Genomic DNA, 21,886 nt, shown 5'->3' with positions numbered 1-21,886 from the left:
ATGCCTCACTTAATGATGGGGACACATCTTGAGAAATGAGTTATTAGGCTATTTCATCACTGTGTGAACACCATACAGTGTACTTACACAAATCTAGATAGTACAGCCTATGATACAGTTAGGCTGTATGGTACAGTCAATTGTTCCTAGGCTACAAAGTTGTACAGCAGGTTACTGTACCATAGGCAACTGTAGACAACTGTAATACAATAGTGTTTGTGTATCTAGACATATCTAAACATAGAAAAGGCACAGTAAAAATATGGCATTACAGGCTTGGTAGTGCGTGCCTGTAATCCCAGCTGCTCGGAGGCTGAGGCACGAGAATTGCTTGAAACCGTGAGGCAGAGGTTTCAGTGAGCCGAGATTGCACCACTGCACTCCAGCCTGGGCAAGAGTGAGACTCCGTCTCAAAAAAACAAACAAAACAAAAACAGCATTATAAACTTATGAAACAACTGTCTCATGCTGTTGATCAAAATGTCATTATTCAGCACACGTGATTTTCGCTGGTAAATGATGTTCATGCACCTCCGCTTGGATTACAAGTAGCATGAGATTGATAATCTTATTTTAAGGATTTTAACTCAAGGTCCTTCCTAAATTGTTATAACCCAAAGAAAACCTGGACACTTAAATATGGCATGAGCTTAACTATCAGCAAACAGAAAGCCTTTGCACTGTAAGATTATTTTTTCTAAAAGCAAGTATCGTATTTTGGTAGATGAAATTCATCCCCCACTGGAAGCAAAACCTGTTCTATCTACAAAGTATTAAACACATCAAGATTTTGTTGTAGTTAAATAATTCATAAATAAATACTAAACTTGAAAGTGTTTTGGGCACTAGATCAACACAGTAGTCACCTTCCTAGATCAGAGATAAGCCAGTGGCCCTTTGTGTCAAATTACTGATGAATGGGAGCCTGGGTGAGTGCACAGCCTGGGAATGCTTTGACCTAAAGCATTCCTCTTTGGGTTTGGCTCAAAAGTTTGGAGCCTCTGAGAACCAATGTGTTTCCCTAGTTCAGCAATAGGTCACTAGTGCAGGATGGCTGAAGAAACTTGTAGAGCAGGTATTGAGAGAAACAGGAAGAACCAGTCCCAGGAAAAACACCCACAGGCAACTATGGGAGAAGAATGGACTATTTCCCAAATGCATACCAGAGACCCAAAAGAGCTTCTGCCAGTGTTTAATCAGAGTAGACAGACACAGCTGGGGTAGGGAGTATGCCTTGTGGAGGGGGTTTGAATAGATTCCTAGCTGAATTGGGGAGAGTGGATTTTTTTCTCCTTACCTTTTGTTACCTTTTTTTGTGTTGAAGCCTGAGAAGAGGCTAAAAAACACTGAACTAGCCTTCAGCTGAAAAGGGGAAAAGATATCAGTCCCCCACAATATTTCAAGGGTAGGCAATGAATTATCTTAAAGACAAGAACACAGTAAATATCTAAATAATACAGGGAATAAATAAAAACTAGAGGGGCTTTCTGGGCAACTTGCAGACTTGGTAATGACAGCTTTCTAACACTCTGGCACAACCTAGATCTTTGTATTCCCCTAGAAAAAATGGAGGAGGAGGAAGCATTTGTTGAGCTCCTACTCTAAACCAAACATCACACTAGGTACTTCCATATATGTTATCTCCTTTAATAATTTCAACAAGCATGTACAATAAATCTCATTATGTTTTTACAAAGGGAGAAACTGAGGCTCAGATGAGTTATGTAATCTACTCAGATCTGGCAAGCAAATTCAAGTTTGCCCACTCCAAGGAATTAATTAATTAATCCCCTCCATTTCTCTTTAGTGGCTAAACTGGGATGAGCTCACCTATAAATCTCTTTTATGGAAGATTGTATATGTCATAAGAATATTTCCTAATTGGGATTTTGCTTCTCTTATAAATGAAGGGCTAATTTGATTCAGTATCCTCATTTTCTATTTCAAACTTATTGTCCAAATCTAGCCTACATATCCTCTGGAGGTTCTCAGATCACTTTTCAGCTGACAGGTCTCACATGTAGAATAAAGGGGCTAAAACAGCTACCTCTGAGCATACATCTGTCTTATGTCCAATGATGGTCAAATCAACTAAAATTATATTTAAACAACCATTTGTTTAGTTAGAACTCTAATAGCCTGTGCCTAATTGGGTCAGCCTAGTTACTAACTGTTCTACTGCATGTGAAGACTGCTCAGGGTGACTGTCTCCTTCTGTATTTTTGCTCTTATGACTCAGTGCAATTTAAAATATCCCTGGGTTTAATACAAACATTCTCAGAAGCCGATTTCCAAAGGACAGTAATCCCCTTCAAATACAAGCTTTCAAAATGGCATTAATGCTCATCAACACCTGGGGGGTTTTTAGCCTGCCCTACATGACACTGCTTTATACAGGCTACAGTAGCTCAGTAGGATTCCAGGCCAGATCCCCTAAGAAAAAAACTACCAAAGAAACCAGCAAAATTCTCAGTTAATGTTTTCCTAGCTGTCTCTTATTTTCAGTACATTCTGCCACAGCTGAACTTTTTCTTTCGGTAGCCCATTAATATATTTACACTCACTACAGGAACAGAACTAATCCTCAGTTTCTAGCAGCAAATTAAATACATGTAAAACCATTTTACTGTGTGGCCTGGCAAAAGTCACTTTATCTTTCTGAGCTTCAGTGTTCTCATCTGTAAATGAGATTAATCTAGATATCTAAGGGTCCCTTCTACTTCTGAAGTACTGTGAACCCAGCTGCCACTAACAAACATGGGATGAAGAAACTAACTGGACAAGAATCTGAAGTCAGCACAGGTCTCATCACTTAAAAAAATTTCTAAACTTTGTCTCCTGCCTTCCCCAAATACATGATCTCATTCATAACTGAATGCACAATGGTAAAACTCAATACCTAGTCACTAGTCAAAGGTTGAGGTGGAGTTCAGATCCAAGCTCTGCTACAATGGCTTCCTGGGCTAAGTGCAAGTGGGCAATGAAAAAATACTGTTATCAGTCATGGTTACAATTATGTGGGTGAAGAGAGACTGTGCTCGCTCTATAGGCTTTGGAATTCTTCTGATTATTCCAGAGTTAAGCGGATGGTCTTGGGCAACTATCTTCACCTGGAGCTACTCACTTGGGTAGACAGCAATGGAAACACATTAAGCGAAGGACATTATTGAGAAGGGACTCTGAGAAGGGGAAATAATGACTGGAGTAGGAGTACGGATTTCCTTAAGAAGGTTTCACCTATTTATTTACACTGCTGTAGTGGCCTAGGAAACTTTCCAGAGCTTCCATATTCATAGAATTTTTATAAAATATGTTAAAAACAGTGACTCAACTTTTAGTAAACATTTACTTCAACTTGGGATAGGCCTAATGCCCAATGCATCTAATGCTTCAGGGAGCTAGACTTTCAACCACATATATTTCAGGATGGAGCTTTGAAAAAAAATCATCCTGGTATGAAAATTACACTGAATTTGAAGTCAGACAAAACTGGGTTTTGAATCCTGGCTTTACCACTTACTGAGTGACCTCTGGCAACTTGTAAAACCCCACTGAGCTTCAATTTCCTCATCTTTAAAATGGGAATAATACAATTTACCTGTAGGGCCTACTGTGAGGATTGGCAAATGTACGTAAAGCATCTAGCAGTAGGCACATCACGGGAGTTTAATACTGTTAGTGGTAGTGGACTTGTCACCATCATCATCAAATAACAAACAGCAACACTGTGCATGGCCTCCCTCTCATCAACTCAGATACTAGTAAAATAAACTAAAGGGTAGAAAAAAATGTATCTTGAGCATCCATGCATGCATTAACTGGTTCTTGGTCACAGAAGGATCTGTGAAGTCCATCCACAGCCTACTTTCTTCCTACACAAAAAGCAAAGCCTGCAACAGAGTAGAAGTAGAATTAGTAAAGAAAGGCTGCTGCCGGCAGCTCACTAACAGTGTGGAGAAGAAATGGAAAGGAGAAAAAACTATAAAAAAAGCAGACGAACTAAGAAAAGCCTAGGGCCATTTACTGTAGAGGCACATAAATGGACATCTTCAGTAACCTGAGAGTATCACTCTAAGCTGAATACTACTGTATCTAAGCTCTTTCCATTAAGTTAGATTCAGTCTACTTTGTAAAAGAAGGCAGAGAAATTTCCCCAAAATGCTTAAAATGTGAAAAGTTTCAGTGCTTAAAATAGGTTTCTGGCTGGGCGTGGTGGCTCATGTCTGTAATCCCAGCATTTTGGTAGGCTGAAGTGGGTGGATCGCCCAAGGTCAGGAGTTTGAGACCAGCCTGGCCAACATGGTGAAACCCCCGCCTCTATTAAAAATACAAAAAATTAGTTGAGTGTGGTGGCAGACACCTGTCCTGTAATCCCAGCTACTGGGGAGGCTAAGGCAGGAGAATCGTTTGAATCCAGGAGGTGGAGGTTGCAGCGAGGCAAGATCGTACCACTGCACTCCAGCCTGGGAAACAAGAGTGAAACTGTCTCCAAAAACAAAAAGAAAGAAAGAAAGAAAGAAAATATATTTCAAAGCCAGGCATGGTGGCATGCACCTGCAGTCCCAGCTACTAAGGAGGCTGAGGTGGAAGTATTGCTTGAGCCCAGGAGTTCAAGACCAGCAGGGCAACATAACAAGACCCTGACCCTTTTTTTTTTTTTTTTTTTTTTTTTGAGACGGAGTCTCGCTCTGTCGCCCAGGCTGGAGTGCAGTGGCCGGATCTCAGCTCACTGCAAGCTCCGCCTCCCGGGTTCACGCCATTCTTCTGCCTCAGCCTCCCGAGTAGCTGGGACTACAGGCGTCCACCACCTCGCCTGGCTAGTTTTTTGTATTTTTTTAGTAGAGACGGGGTTTCACCGTGTCAGCCAGGATGGTCTCGATCTCCTGACCTGGTGATCCACCCGTCTCGGCCTCCCAAAGTGCTGGGATTACAGGCTTGAGCCACCGCGCCCGGCCTCTTTTTTTTTTTTTTTTTGAGACAGAGTCTTACTCTGTCACCCAGGATGGAGTGCAGTGGTGTTATCTCAGCTCACTGCAACCTCCACCTCCTGGATTCAAGCAATTCTCCTGTCTCAGCCTCCCCAGTAGCTGGGACTACAGGTGCATGCCACCATGCCTGGCTAATTTTTTTTGTATTTTTAGTAGAGATGGGGTTTCACGGTGTTAGCCAGGATGGTCTTGATCTTCTGACCTCGTGATCCACCCACCTTAGCCTCCCAAAGTGCTGGGATTACAGGCGTGAGCCACCGCGCCTGGCCAGCAAGACCCTGACTCTTAAAAAAAAAAAAAAAAAAAAAAAAAGACTTCAATTTGTAGAAAAATTTTATTTATGTGAAAGCATTCAAAGATCAACAAAATTTAGATGAACATGTTTACTGTATAAAGCCATATATAATGGAGGGGAAATCTCTATCTGCTTTATACAGGGAATTATTGGAACAACAAAAACAAAGTAAAATAGTTATGAATTTTCCACTCCCTTTCTTGAGGAAAAAAAGGGATTTCTTTCTTCAAGATTATGTTTTAAGGAAAAATCATTCTAAAGCTGAAATGGAAAAACAAAACAAGTCAGATTACATATTATGTCTTCTCCTTGCCCCCTGGTTTTAACTCTCTTTTTGAAAATTCAAGTTTTCTTTATTCTGTCTTCATTCCATAAAACTAGCCATTTACCTACTAGGAAGAATCCAAAGTGCAATGAAAGAAATGTACAGCTCATTACCTCCTAAGTGGCTTGAACTTAATTCTTCTAATGAGGTGTTAATGAGCAGCTAACGTTCTGTTCTATTATGTCTCTGACTTACACTAAATGGATTCAAAGGTGGCACTATGAGAGACCTGTTTCTGATTTTCTCGTATCTTGACTTTCTACATCTTGACATGAAGTGATAACAAGCTCTATATGAATTTTAAGCTCTGGGGCAATTTAAAAACTGCAAGGTATCCACTCAAAATTGAGGAGTTGGCGGGGTATGGTGACTCATACCTGTAATCCCAGCACTTTGGGAGGCCAAGGAGGGCAGATCACTGGAATCCTGGAGCCCAGGAGTTCAAGACCAGCCTGGGCAATATAGTGAGACCTTGTCTCTACAAAAAAATTAAAAAACGAGCCAAGCATGGTGGTTCACACCTGTAGTCCCAGCTACTCAGGAGGTTGAGATGGGAGGATCACTTGAACCCAGGAGGTGGAGGCTGCAGTGAGCCAAGATCGCGCCACTGCACTCCAGCATGGGCAACAAATTGAGACCCTGTCTCAAAACCAATCTAAAACAAAAACAAAACAGAGGAGTCAAAGCAGGCAGTTTTGTGTGGTTTTTAAAAAAATTTTTAACTGACTGTGGAATGTCTTCGTGTTCTAAGTGGGGTTAACAGCAGCTGTCCCCCTAACATCAGTAGAGCACTATGGGGCCAGGCACTGAGCTATGTGCTTTAACCAAATAATTTCATTTTAATGTCACAATAATCTTATAAAGAACGATTACTATTTCTATGTTATGGATGGGTATACCAAGACTTAGAGAATTGAAGAAACCTTGCCCAGGTTTCCAAGGTTAGTAAGTGGAAGAACTGGAATTTGAACTTGGGAGTTAGGTTTAATATGGTACAAAGAACCAGTGTTTTACTTTTTGAGTCCATTTGAATATCTGTTATATCACTAATTGAATAAGACACTGTCTTCTCAGTATACTAAAGAATTTATTTTTATTTGATGCGGAGTTTTACGCTTGTTGCCCAGGCTGGAGTATGATGGCACAATCTCGGCTCACTGCAACCTCCGCCTCCTGGGTTCGAGTGATTCTCCTGTCTCAGCCTCCTGAGTAGCTGGGATTACAGGCATGCGCGACCATGCCCAGCTAATTTTGTATTTTTAGTAGAGACAAGGTTTCTCCATGTTGGTCAGGCTGGTATCGAGTTTCTGACCTTGGGTGATCCACCCTCCTCAGCCTCCCAAACTGCTGGGATTACAGGCATGAGCTGCTGTGCCCTGCCATACTAAAGAATTTATAAAACACTTAAATAAAAATAGTAATGTACAGTATTTGCTTTTAGAACTTTATTACTCCCTCCCACATTCACTTCTCTGGTCTTCTCCCTTGAAGTCTTAAGTTAGAATTGAAGAACAAAAGAGTAAGAAAAGAGGCAGGCTGAATTACTGATTAGCGTTTTCACCATCTGAAAAGAACGTGCTGCTGTAACTCTTCTTAGAGATAATTTATACATGTGAACAATTTGTTTCAGACCCTAAGATTACCTTATAAAAGCAAACTTTTAAAAACACTTATTTATTTATTTATTTATTATTTATTTATTTATTTTTGAGACGGAGTCTCGCTCTGTCGCCCAGGCTGGAGTGCAGTGGCGGGATCTTAGCTCACTGCAAGCTCCGCCTCCCGGGTTCAGGCCATTCTCCTGCCTCAGCCTCCTGAGTAGCTGGGACTACAGGCGCCCGCCACCTCACCCGGCTAGTTTTTTTGTATTTTTTAGTAGAGACGGGGTTTCACTGTGTTAGCCAGGATGGTCTCGATCTCCTGACCTCGTGATCCGCCCGTCTCGGCCTCCCAAAGTGCTGGGATTACAGGCTTGAGCCACCGCGCCCGGCCAAAACACTTATTTTTAAAAGGTGAAAGGGATATTAAAAGATTATCTGTTCAACTCCTGATATTACAGTAGAAATACTGAGGATTTCCTCTAGTTAATAAATGGGACAGGGCCAGAACCCAGGTCCTTCAAGGCCTAACTTGACCTGTAGCTCCTGTAAGACTAGTCCTCAATTTGCAGCACTAGGTGGCCTGTCTCTGGCTAACAAAGTTTGGATCTATCCATAGATTATTTTATTTATTTTTTTTGAGACGGAGTTTTGCTCTTTGTTGCCCAGGCTGCAGTGCAATGGTGAGATCTCGGCTCACTGCAACCTTCACCTCCCGGGGTTCAAGCGATTCTCCTGCCTCAGTGTCCCGAGTAGCTGGGATTACAGGCATGCACCACCATGCTCGGATAATTTTGTATTCTTAGTAGAGATGGGGTTTCTCCATGTTGGTCAGGCGAGAATATTATTTCTCTCTGCATGTGAAGGTAACAAGGAGAAAGGACACATATTCAGAGTATAGCCAAGAGTGGTCTAATAGAATATGTCGTGTAATATGAAACACAAAAACGAGACTAGCTTCTACCTTTAACAGAGACTATGATTCAAAGCACTTACCCCTTTGAGAATTTTCTAACTCCTGTAGAACCATTTCATGTTTAAGTCCACTCTCATTCAAACACTTGTCAATTCATAATAAAGATAACATTCTTATTTGGATTTGTTTCCAGTCTAATCTTTCTATACCAAGTTACTCAGATAAGTGTGTTTAAGGCCAAATACCTATAGAAGTCACTACATTTTGCTTGGCTGATATCTTCACAGTTCTAAGAATTACAGATCTTTTGAATTCAATGTAGTACAGTTACAGGCTGCAATGATTGTGTAGTTTTGTTAATTATAAATAAATAGGTGAAATACTTTAGAAAGCTTGGACTTCATTTTAAAGTTCTAAACTGGCGTGAAAGACTGGAGAGTTACAGCAATGCTTCATCAGGAACTCATGTGGATGTCTTATGACATATCAAAAGTGCTCTGGACACTCTAGAGAAAGACAAAGACTTTAAAAAGTCATTTCCCCATATCTAAAGGGAGGGGAACCCTACACAAATAATTTCAGATATTAATTCCACGTGACTTACCTATATCGCTCCTCCTGTAGGGTCTGCATTATTAAGGAATAGTCCCTCTGATAATGTTCCTTAAGAGTCTCAAAGGATTCCTCTAGTCTGGCCTGGGTTTCCCGGATCTCCTGGATCTCATGTAGTAGTGCATCAAATCCTGAGCTCTGCATGTCCAGGGTGTTTGTTTTGGAGCTGGATGCTCCTACAGCGATGCCCCCTGTGGTGCTGTTGGCTCCCACTGAGCCTGAAGTGGCACTAGAACAATCTTCTTCACTACCATATTTTGGGCTAGACTGAAAGTTCGAAATCACTCCCAAAGCCTTCCCCGCATCATCCACTTGCCCTTCCTCTAAAGAGTCCTTCAGGTTGGGGATGTTGTCTGCACTGCCAAATTTGTTCCGAATGAGTGAGGCAATCTCTCTTGGCTTTGAGACTACAGCGCCTGCTGCTGAATGGGTGGCTTGGGAGAAGCTGGAAAACCCACCTTTGACACTATCCACCACACCTTCACTGAAGCCAGTCACCTTTGCTCCCACATCTTTCAGACCCTGGTGCATGTCCCTGAAGACATCCTTTGGCTGCCGAGGGATCCCATTCTGCTCCACCTCTCTGAGCTTCCTGTGGTAGTGCTCAAGTTTCTTTTGCAGCTGGAGGATAGTTTGGGCCGATTTCTGGTTCTTCTTCTCAAAGACCTGCTTGATGCGGGCAGCCTGCTGTTTGTCTGCGCTGTTGGCAAGCTTCAAGTATTCAGCAACGTTGTCGTCCCGGGCTGTTTGTGCAATCTTGATTTGTTCTGTGAGCTTCAGGATCTTCTGCTGCAGGTGAGCAATGGCAGCCTTTGTGCGCTGAGGGTCTGGTGTTCCATCCACGGAGTCTGTGTGGATGCTGCCATCGGTACTGGAGGCCACTGCACTGGACGTTTGGGCAAGGCTGCTTACTTCCAACCGTTCGATCTAGTGTAAAAACAAGAGGTAGATGTTAGAAGCCCAAGAGGACTACGTCTCCAAAATCAATGGGCCAAAATGTATTGTAAATGTATCTACTCTCAAATCTCAGTAGATAAACGGACCTATAATTCCCCCTTGTCCTATGCAAGCCCTGTCCCCCTCTTATATAATGTCCTCATACAAGTATACTTTAAGCAAAACAGATATATGAAAAAAGATCTGCACAAGATATAAGCTGGCAGATTCTTCCTTTGCTAGAGGATTTTTCAGTGTTTCTTCACACAATAACACTCCCTTAGTGGGTTTAAAGTATGAAGTAATTCACTTTCTTTACACATAATTTTTATTCAGAAGAACATCTATGTAAAACAAGTTGTATCTCCATTCCAATATAATCATATGAAAACCCTTTTGGTGTTCAGACATCTCTGTAATTCTGATCCACACTTATAGATTATGGTCACCTAAAAATGTTGGCAAGAATAGGTATGTTACTGGCTAGATATAAAAATGCAATTTTTATCACAATGATTTTTATCCAAATCATGTCAAGGGTGATGGATCATTCTATATATTCTAAGGGCACTTAAGTGGCAGCTGGAGATGGTTGGAGGCAAGATGGGAGGGTACTGCTGAAGGTGGCAAAGATGAATGTTACCAAATCAAAGGTGATAACCCTGAGCAAGAAAACTTGAAAACTCAGGGACAGGAACAGTAAGAGCTAAGTTAACAAGTCAGGGACAAAGATCAGGTCTTTTAGAGCCCAAATTTTGTGACTTTTATTCAGTAAAAGGTTTTTGTTAGGCAAGGGACTCCAAAGCACATATACTTTAACCCTTTCATGTGGGTGAGAATCATTCAAAGGAGTTGAAGAAAAAGACAAGATACTCAGATTTAAAAGCATAAATGTTCACTCTTCAACATAGTTAGTTAAATCTGGGGAGGTCAAGTTTCCCAAATTCAGGAGAAAAAAATCCTTTAGTAGGTCATCCCTGGGTGTGGCTTGTGGTGGTAAATTTGAGTAGTGCCCAAAGAAGAAGGCTCTAGAAACTGTTCTTGGCCAGGCACAGTGGCTCATGTCTATACTGCCAGTGCTTTGGGAGGCCAAAGGAGAAGGATCACTTGAGGCCAAGAGTTTAAGACCATCCTGGGCAACACAGTGAGACCCCCCTCTCTACCCAGTTTTTTTTTTTTTTTAATTAGACAGGTATGGTGGCACACACCTGTAGTCTCAGCTAGTAGGGAAGCTGAGGTGGGAGGATCACTTGAGCCCAGTAGTTCCAGGCTGCAGTGAGCTATGATCGCACCACTGCACTCCAGTCTGAGTGACAGAGCGAGACCCTGTCTCTAAAAATAACAAAACAAAACTGCTCTCTGTTAAGCAGTAACAGAGTAATGAGTAATGAGTAATAAAATAACCTTCTTAGGGCAATAAAAATCCCCAGTACAAGTGCCAAATTACAATCCTTTTCTTGGTTCCCATATTAATCTGTACCAGGTAACAATTTGCTAGAAAGAACTATATACAAGGTTACCTTCTTCCTCATATTTTCATGACAATAATGCAGGAAGTTTGAAATATTTATGAAATGCCAATAATTAACCTAGGGATAACATCTTCTTTTTTTCATCTGGGATGTATTACCTCAGTTTGCCATCTGAGCAGTAGCTATGCTGATCTCTGAGCCATAAAACACATTTAGTTCATTACTGAATTCAATATATTACCACTGATGTGAATAAAAACATTACTTTCTTTCTAGATGAACAAATGAGAAATACTGTGCATTTAAATAAAATCAAAAGAGAACTTAATACTGAAATTAATGACAAAATAACGTTATGCTCCACTAGTTAATAAAAGAGAATATCCGGAATAGTTACTAGCACAATAACTGTTTTGTGTCACTTCTTCCTTCTGCCCAATTCATCTTTTGGTGCATGCTAACAAGCAGTGGAATGGCCAGACACAGCAGAAGGGAGGAGCAGCCAGAGTTCCAGATAACCAAGGTGCCAAGAGTTGCAACAAGAGCTCCTGGAAATCCACTTTATTCAGTGCCCAATGTCTTCTAGGTTGTACAAGGTTCTAATTGTTACATTTTCTTTCTGAATGAGATTTCAGATCCTTGACCTTGATGAGTATTTATGTTTAATAATTAAGCTCAAAATATACCACAATATAAAGGAAAGCAAACATAAGAATGTCACTAGATCCAAGACTCTAAGCTTCTGCATGCTCTAGTTATCCCTCTCTTAGGTTCTCTGATATTAATATGAATATTTACATGCAATCTGTAGACTAAAGAAGTGTAACTATGGCCAGGCACAGTGGCTCACACCTGTAATCTCAGCACTTTGGGAGGCCAAGGTGGGAGGATCGCTTGAGCCCAGGAGTTTGAGAACAGCCTGGGTAACATGGCGAAATCCCGTATCTACAAAAAATTTAAAAATTAGCTGGGCATGGTGGCACATGCCTGGAGTCCCAGCTGCTCAGGAGGCTGAGGTGGGAGGATAGCTTGAACCTGGGAGGCAGAGTTTGCAATGAGCCATGATTGTATTTGATTATATCTCTAAAATGGAAAAAAAAAAAAATCTCTACACTAAACTTTCAACATATAGTCACATGCTGCATTATGACATTTCAGTCAATGATGGACTGCATATACAACAGTGGTTCCATAAGACTATAATACCAGATTTTTGCTGTACCTTTTCTGTTTAGCTATGTTTAGATACACAAGCACCACTGTGGTACACTGCCTACAGTATTCAGTACAGTAACCTGCTGTACAGGTTTGTAACCTAGAAGCAATAGGCTATACCACATAGCCTAGGCGTTATACCATCTAGGTTTATGTAAGCACACTCATTGATGTTCGCACTTTGACAAAACTCCCTAACTGCATTCCTCAGAATGTATCCCCATGTTTACAAGTGAACACATTTCAGATGTGATTTTATTTCCTTATGTAGTAACTGAAGAGATAAACTAGGCTGTCTATAATCTGACTTCTGTCCTACTTGGGCTGTTTGGAGCCATAGTATGTCCTGGCTCCTATTCAGAATCATCAACATGCCTGCAAGAGTATAGCTGATAGAACCCAAGGTCTTCAGCCTCTAAAAAAAACTAACCCATAGCTTCAGCAGTAAGGTAGTCTAACACTGAAACCATGAATCACTGGACTACTGGAACTCCTCCCAATTCTGGCAGAAACAATTTTTTTTACAGGAGGGAGAAAATGGGAAATAAGGGGAGGGGAAGAGAGGAGAATGATGGAGAGAAAGAGAGGGAAGAAGAGAGGAAAAAACCAGAGAAGAGGACGAAGAAGAGTGGGGTGCAGAGGGAGAGCAAAGGAGGAAAGAAAGAGAAAGTTACATTGGATTGCAGAATCACAGGACGGGGAGAACAGCTGCGATATATTCTGAGTTAGGAACAAAGTCCTTAAAGGGGAAGTCTATGCTCTAAGCATTAATACTTAGCACTTAGCTATGAGTTATGAAGGCACCAACTGAAAAGTGGTTCCCTTTTTCAACAGCCTTTGCTGGCATATTATTAGGCTGTCCATACATAAAATTAGATTTCTCCTCTTTTTTTTTTGAGACAGAGTTTTGCTTTTGTTGGCCAGGCTGGGGTGCAGAGGCGTGACCTCAGCTCACTGCAACCTCTGCCTCCCGGCTTCAAGTGATTCTCCTGTCTCAGTCTCCTGAGCAGATGGGATTACAGGTGCGTGCCACCACACCCGGCTAATTTTTTCATATTTTTAGTAGAAACGGGGTTTCTACTACCATGTTGGCCAGGCTGGTCTCGAACTTCTGACCCCAGGTGATCCGCCCGCCTCCCAAAGTGCTGGGATTACAGGCGTGAGCCACTGTGCCCGCCATAAAATTAGATTTCTAAGTCACTCCAGATAGACAATTAAATCCCAAATGTAAAAGGCAAAATTTAAAAACCTTTCAAAGGCAGCATTGGAAAATAAGGAAGGCTTTTCTTAAACATTCAAGGAAAGGTACAAATCCAAAAAATAAGATTATTGAATCTGGCTCCATATAGTATAGTAGTGAAGCATAGATTCTGGCATAAATGGCTTGGGTTCAAATCTGGCTTTGCTACTAGCAAGTTATGTACACAAGTTAACCTCTGCATCTATTTGTCAACTCTAAAACTGTTAAATGCTAATGCTCACTTTAGAAGACAATTATGAGGATGAAATGGGTCAACAAATATAAAAGGGCTTACAACAGTACCTGGCACTGAGTAAGTTGCTAGCACTGTTTTTGTATCATGAAAGTGGTTCTTTTAAAAAATTTAAATATTAAGAGATCCTAGAATATATTCCCTTCCAAGATCTTTCTACATTTCAGGCATGAACAAGAGATATGTAAAGGGTCTGAACCAAAGGAATAATGTAATTCAACACTACAATAAAAGTAATATAGTCACCTATGCTAGATACAGTTGGCCTCGTGGCTATACACTTGGCTAGCTAACCTTCCAATTTTAAAAACATTACAGATGTTGTTATCCCTGATTTACAAATTACTTGATTGCCTCCCACCACCAGTTATTACAAGGCAGTATGAAGAAAGCAGCAGCAGTCCCAGCTACTCAACAGGGTGTCTTTTTCTGACCATATCCTCAGGGGCTTTTGTACTCTCCTGTCAGAGTCCAGAGTATCAGTGTAGCAAATACTGCACATTCATAACTCATGTTAGAATTTGTAATTAATTTGTATAGAAAAAGGTAAAAATCAGTCAGTTAAATATATTTTGACTATTTATTATATGCAAGGCAATGTGCTAAAAAGCTAAGGATATGGTCAGAAGCCAGAATTCTGATCTGTTGCTGTAACAGACTATACTGCTTTGTCTGCATTGTATCTTTTACTATTAAGAGAGAGTTTGTCAGACTTAAATTTATCTATTAACTGATCTGAATTAGTTGACAGAAAACAACCCAAGAGAAAATCTAAACAGCAACACCTCAAAATACAGATTAATCAGGGCAGAGTGGTGCCATTTAGAGCACAGTATTTAACTCAGCTTTGCTACTTAGCTCTGTCTACTTTCTCTAAGTAGATGAAAGTGTCAGAACACAACAGCACCCAGCTTTGAGAATAATCACGTGTAAAGGCAATGTGGTGGAAAGGGCACTGACAAGAATAAAAAGACCTAGGTTCAAACCTAGCTTTATCACCTTACAAGCTGTGTGGTTTTGGGTCATCTACTTGTTCTCTTTCAACCTTAGTTGTCTCATCTATACAAGAGGGTTATCACTTTCTAGAGAGATGTTTTTGAAAAAATGTTAAAGATGTATTAAGTCAGATGATGCATGCCAAACATGGTAAACTAATTAATTACCTTCTTCCATCACTTAACCTGGCCTGTACATTCATTACTCAAAATCCAAATATCTATTTGTAACTAGAAAAAAATTAATAAATTGGCTGGGTGTGGTGGCTCATGCCTGTAATCCCAGCACTTTGGAAGGCCGAGATGGGCAGATCACTTGTGTTCAGGAGTTCGAGACTAGCCTGGGCAACACGGCGAAACCCCGTCTGTTAAAAAAAAAAAAAAAAAAAAAAAAATTAGCCGGGTATGGTGATGCATGTGTGTAGTTCCAGCTACTCAGGAGGCTGAGGTCGGGGGAAGATTCCTTGAGCCCGGGAGGTCAAGGCTTCAGTGAGCTGAGATTGTGCCACTGCACTCCAGCCTGGGTGACAGGGTCTCCAAAAAAAGAATAGTGACTCAGGCTATAATATTCAAGAATCATTCTCACAAGGCTTTAGAATGAAGTATATTATATATGATTAGTCTGAAGTCTGTTAATGTGGGAAAATGTCAAAAATTTTCTATTTTCTGAGCATGTGCTAACCAGGAAAAGGAGAAGGTAACAAAAAAGGTGCTTTTATTACTGAGAATTAAAAAAATATGTATTAATATTCATGTGCAGAAAAGCCAATGTGACTACAGAACTGTCATCAATAAGTTCTCCTTTACAAGTTAATTCCTGCTACAAATACTTCAATGATACAGTGTCATTAAAACAAAGTATTTCTTAGCCTTAGCTTAATTCTATTTATTTCAAGCAATTGTGATAAGATGAAATTCTAAAGTAATGAAGGAATCCAAAATGCTCAATAGGGTCTATGATAATCTGGCTCTCCCTGAGCTGGTTGTCATGACTTGTTAGGAAGCTTGTGAAGAGTAGAGGCTCCAAGGAAGAGCTGTTCGAACGATATACCCCTAATCCCATGTTAGGCCTAATTACTTTTCTTACTCTTAAAAATAATTTATTGGCTGATGAATTCTAAAGGTACACCACTAGCCCGCACTTCCTTTAATACTAGACTCATATATCCAACTACCTACTTAGTATCTCTACTTGCATGTTCAACAGTCAGTTCATTTTTTATTTGTTTTTGAGACAGAGTCTCGCTGTCACCCAGGCTGGGGTGCAGTAGCATGATCTTGGCTCACTGCAACCTCTGCCTCCTGGGTTTAAGCGATTCTCGTGCCTCAGCCTCCCAAATAGCTGGGATTATAGGCGTGTGCCACCACACCTGTCTAATTTTTAGTGGAGGAGGGGTTTTGCCGTGTTGGCCAGGCTGGTCTCGAACTCCTGGCCTCAAGTGATCCACCCGCCTTGGACTCCCAAAGTGCTGGGATTACAGGCATGAGCCACCATGTCTGGCCAATTCTTTTTTTTTCTCATATACTGTATATCCAGTTAACAACATTAATAATCATAGTTGCTAATACATATAGTATACTTGCTATGTGCTAAGCACTGTTCTAAATCCTTGGCATGTACACTGTTTAATTGTTTTTTTTTTTTTTTTTTTTTTTTGAGATGGAGTCTCACTCTGTCACCCAGGCTGGAGTGCAGTGGCATAATCTCGGCTCACTGCAACCTCCGCCCTCCGAGTTCAAGCAATTCTTCTGCCTCAGCCTCCTGAGTAACTGGGATTACAGGTGAGGGCCACCATGCCTGGCTTATTTTTTGTATTTTTAGTAGAGACAAGGTTTCACCATCTTGGCCAGGCTGGTCTTGAACTCCTGACCTCATGATCCACTTGCCTCAGCCTCCCAAAGTGCTAGGATTACAGGCGTGAGCCACTGCGCTTGGCCTCATTGTTTAATTCTGCACAGTAACACTATGGGATGGGTATTATTATTTATCCTAATTTCATGGCTAAGAAAACCAAATCATAGGGAATTTAAGTTGTTCGAGATCACAAATTAAAGAAGTGCCAGACTCAATGTTTGAACCCAGATAGTCTAGCTACAGAGTCTGTGTTATTACCCACTATGTATATACCATGTTGTCCCAGCAATGCAACAGTCTCCTATAACTGCAATAATATTTTTATAATTATCTGCAGAGCAGCCAGAGTAGTTGTTTTAAAAAGTTAAGTCAGATCACAACACTCTTTTTATACCTTTGACTTTCCAGTGGCTCTCTATCTCAGTCAGGGTAAAAGCCAAAGTTCTTACAATGGCCATGATCTACACCTGCACCACTACATCCCATAACCTCCCTGACTTCATCTCTTACTAGTCATCCCTTTACTCCACTGCCACCAGCTACAATGGCCTCCCCTGTTGTTCCTGGAACATGAGAGACAGGTACCCACGTCAGGGCTTTTCACTCAGTGAGTGTTCCTTCTTTCTGGAGTGCTCTTCCCTCAGACAACTGCACGGCTTGCGCCGTAACCTCCTTTAAGTCTTTGTTTCTATGTCACCTTAGCAGGGAGGACTTCTCTGACTGCCTTATTTATTTATTTATTGACGGAGTCTTGCTCTGTCATCCAGGCTGGAGTGCAGTGGCGTGACCTCGGCTCGCTGCAACCTCCGCCTCCAGGGTTTAAGTGATTCTTCTGCCTTAGCCTTCCGAGAAGCTGGGACTACAGGTGCGCACCACCACGCCTGGCTAATTTTTGTATTTTTAGTAGAGATGGGTTTCACCATATTGGCCAGGCTGGTCTTGAACTCCCGACCTTGTGATCCGCCCGCCTCGGCCTCCCAAAGTGCTGGGATTACAGGCATGAACCACCACGCCCGGCCTGCCTTATTTAAAATTGCAAATTTTGGTTCCACTATGAACTTCCTGTTTTCTTTCTTGACTTCATTTTTCTACATAGAACTTTTTACCTTTTGACATATATTTTTACATTTCGTAAAAAACTAGAATATAAGGCTCATGAAAGTAGATATTTTTGTGTTTTGTCCACTTTTGTTTCTCTAACAACTAAAACTGTGCATGGCACTTAGCAGCTATTCAAATATTTGTTGAATGAATACAATTTCCTATTCTCTTATTGATTCAGAGTATTTTTTGGGTGTGCTATGTTCCACTCTTTCATTAGAATCTGAAGTGTTTCCATTTATTGTATCACCAAGAAATCTTAACAAGCTTATTTATAACTTCTTCATCTGTGTTATAACAGGATCTTACTGCATCAGAGATTGACTTTTAAAAGCTTCCCAAAGTACCTTATCTTCACACATTAAAATCAGACATTTTATAATTTTTTAAAAAGCTTAGAGTTCATTTATAGTCTTGCATGAATTGCCCTAATATACTTTAGTATTCTCCTCTTGTTTTATTCAAAACATGTGTTAAATGCCCAAAATTATTTTTCTGTGAACTACATGAATATTTCTACTCCTTAGATAGACAGACATTTTCTGAGATTATGAAAGTGGAAGTCTCAATCTGGTTTATGTGTAAACATGATGATGATAGTAGCAAAGGTAATAGTAGTAACTGAGTGCTTACTATGAACCTGGTACAAATCTAAATGCTTTGCTTACATTAACTTGGTTAATCCTCAAAACAAACCTCGGAGATACATACTATTTTAATCTCCATTTTATAGCTGAAGAAATTGAATCAGGAGAAGTTAGGTGACTTGTCCAAGGTCACATAGCCAATAAGCAGCAGAGTCAGGATTTGAACTCAGAGGACTAGGCTTCAGAGTCCTTGCTATTCATTACATCGCTTGTCATAAGTCATAACCACTACCACTTGAGCAGCAGAATAGGGAGGCATTGATGATTTTTACAAAGTTAGACTCTGGGCCAGGTGTGGTGGCTCATGCCTGTAATCCCAGCACTTTGGAGGCTGAGGCAGGTGAATTATTTGAGGTCAGGAGTTCGAGACTAGCCTGGCCAACATGGTGAAACCCTGTCTCTACTAAAAATACAAAAATTAGCTAGGCATGGTGGTGCACGTCTATAACCTGAGCTACTTGGGAGACTGAGGCACGAGAATTGCTTGAACCGGGGGGTGGAGGTTGCAGTGAGCTGATGGCGCCACTGCACTCCAGCCTAGGTGATAGAGCAAGACTCTGTCTAAAAAAAAAAAAAATTTTAGACTCTGAATGGGAATCCCACATATGTGATTGCATCCTTCTTCCTAAAATGTGTTAACTATGTACATGCAAAGTATGAAGCAAGGTGCTATAGGAGATATGATGATGGTAGTGATACAGCACTGTTCAAAAGCAGCATATACGATGGGAGGTGGAGAGAGAAGGTCAAATAATTTGTTTTAATATGTAAAATGTGTATATTATAATATTTATGGCATTTTCCAAACATCTATGGGGATTCAGAAAAAAGAAATACCTGGTTTGAGATGGGGTGACTAAGAAGTTTTATAAAGCAGATGGTATTTTTGCTGCACCTCAAAATGGAATTCTGACAGACTTATAAAAAGGGTCATTTCCAAGAGGGCAGAAAAATTCTACATATTTTATAAAGCAGTAAATAATATAGTTTGGTCAATATTTAGGGAAAGTATAATAATACTCACGGTTTGAATTTATTTTAATTTAAATAACCTTCCTTTACTATCTAACTTGCTAGGAGTTTATAAAGACTGATAAATAGTCATTTTTTTTTTTTTTTCATTAGGGAACTAACATTACCAGAGCTATGTACTTAGAAGCTTAATCTGGTATCCATGAGTAAATGAAATGGAGTACACAGGTTGCTGGGTATGAGACTAGGTAGGAAGCTATAATAACCATAAGCGACTAGAACACATTGCCAATAGAAATGAGGAAGAGGGGACCAGGTGCGGTGGCTCACGTCTGTAATCTCAGAACTTTGGGAGGCCGAGATGAGTGGATCACTTGACGTCAGGGGTTCGAGACCAGCCTGGCCAACATGGTAAAACCCCATCTTTACTAAAATTACAAAAATTAGCAGGGCATGGTGGTGCACACCTGTAATCCCAGCTACTTGGGAGGCTGAGGCAGGAGGATCACTTGAACCTGGGAGATGGAGGGTGTAGTGAGCTGAGATCGTACCACCGCACTCCAGCCTGGGCAACAGAATGAGACTTTGTCTCAAAAAAAAAAAAAAATAAAAAAAAAAAATAAAAAAAATAAAAAAAATAAATAAATAAAGTAAAAATAAAGAAATGAGAAAGGGAGAGGCCAGAAAAGCCCTAGGTGTTGCTACTTTTGGAGGTTCCGTGCACATATAAAACATATAAAATGTCCTCATATTAAATATAATTTTTAACTGAAAACTCAAGTTTTTCTGTTATTTTGCACTGGCTGCCATCCTGATCCTCTGCTCTGCCAGGAACATGGGCCTGCTGTCAAATTATCTGACAAATTATCTGGAAACAACTACCTTATTTTTAGAGATAGGGTCTTGCTATGGATGCCAAGGCTCAAGTGCAGTGGCTATTCATGGGCGTGATCATTGTGCACTGCAGCTTCAAACTCTTGGCCTCAAGCAAGTCTCCCACATCAGCCTCCGGAGTAGCTGGGACTACAGACCCATGCCACCATGTCTGGCTACATATAACTTTATTCTTGATATTTATCATGAAGAAGTAAGAAAATATAAACTACAAATTGTTTTCAAATGAAATACTCGAATAATGTTAAATATAACAATTAAAACTGACAGTTGCATTTTGCAACTGTCATTAAATATTTATTAAGATTTTAGGCCGGGCGTGGTGGCTCAAGCCTGTAATCCCAGCACTTTGGGAGGCCGAGACGGGCGGATCACGAGGTCAGGAGATCGAGACCATCCTGGCTAACACGGTGAAACCCTGTCTCTAACAAAAAATACAAAAAAAAAAAAAAAAAAAAAACTAGCCGGGCGAGGTGGCGGGTGCCTGTAGTCCCAGCTACTCGGGAGGCTGAGGCAGGAGAATGGCGTGAACCCGGGAGGCGGAGCTTGCAGTGAGCCGAGATCTGGCCATTGCACTCCAGCCTGGGTGACACAGCAAGACTCTGTCTCAAAAAAAAAAAAAAAAAAAAAAAGATTTTAAACTTCTCCTGTTTATATTTTAGATAATAGGGTATCTCTAGGCCCTTAAAGAGCCCAGCCCCCTGCCTCCCTGAGCCTACAGTGCCTGCTGGATATAGCAGTTCTGTGGATTTAACTGTGATACCCTCTCTAAGCTTCAGACTCTGTGCTACATAGATGACTCTCTCTGTCTCTAGGTTTAAATTCTCAATCGCCTAATGGCTATTTCTACATGAATATCCTTCTGTGTTTCCCCTGACAAATCAAAATCTGTCTCAAACTAAGCATTCAATGTCCTCACCTCTCTTTCAAAAATACCTGTATCTTTATAAACCTGTTTTCATCCTTTTTCCAGTAATGAAGAGTAAAAGCATCTTTCTGATCTTTTCCCCTTCTTGCCAAAGTTTTTCTTTCTTTTTTTTTTTTTTTTTTTTTTGAGACAGAGTTTCGCTCTTGTTGCCCAGACTGGAGTGCAATGGCGCGATCTCGGCTCACTGCAACCTCCACCTCCCGGGTTCAACCGATTATCCTGCCTCAGACTCCTGAGTAGCTGGGATTACAGGCATGTGCCACCGCGCCTGGCTAATTTTGTATTTTTAGTAGAGACGGGTTTCTCCACGTTGGTCAGGCTGGTCTCAAACTCTGGACCTCGGGTGATCTGCCCGCCTTGGCCTCCCAAAGTGCTGGGATTACAGGCATGAGCCACCATGCCCGGCCCTTGCCAAAGTTTTTAAGCAGCTTCTAAGTTCTACTGTTTTTGGTTTTATAACACTGCATGCCAATCCTCTTCATGCCAACCATAGGTGATCAGAGTATTATCTAAACGGTCTCCTTTTTTTCCATTCTACCTTGTACACCACTGGTCTATGAGTATTCCAAGACTAGATTTGTCTTTTTCTAACTTGCTTTCCCTAGTGTCTAGTACACAGATTTTAACTAAACATCTGTTAAATG

General features: G+C 40.9%; 1 protein-coding gene across 17 annotated transcripts in view; it reads right to left on the bottom strand.

Annotated features, from left to right (window-relative positions):
- The window catches only part of LOC105477766 (transmembrane and coiled-coil domain family 1), a 256,327-nt gene that overhangs the window by 16,630 nt on the left and 217,811 nt on the right, over positions 1-21,886 (bottom strand). For all 17 annotated transcript variants that reach the window (XM_024791507.2, XM_071092266.1, XM_071092267.1 and 14 more), the window contains one exon: positions 8,727-9,661. In XM_024791507.2, the coding sequence (XP_024647275.1) occupies positions 8,727-9,661 (935 nt within the window). The remainder of the gene's footprint in view (positions 1-8,726; positions 9,662-21,886) is intronic.

This window comes from Macaca nemestrina, chromosome 2, assembly GCF_043159975.1.
Source record: "Macaca nemestrina isolate mMacNem1 chromosome 2, mMacNem.hap1, whole genome shotgun sequence".
NCBI classification, from domain to species: Eukaryota; Metazoa; Chordata; class Mammalia; order Primates; family Cercopithecidae; genus Macaca; species Macaca nemestrina.
The sequence above is the reverse complement of the archived record's forward strand: the minus strand, read 5'-3'. Positions and strand labels throughout refer to the sequence as shown.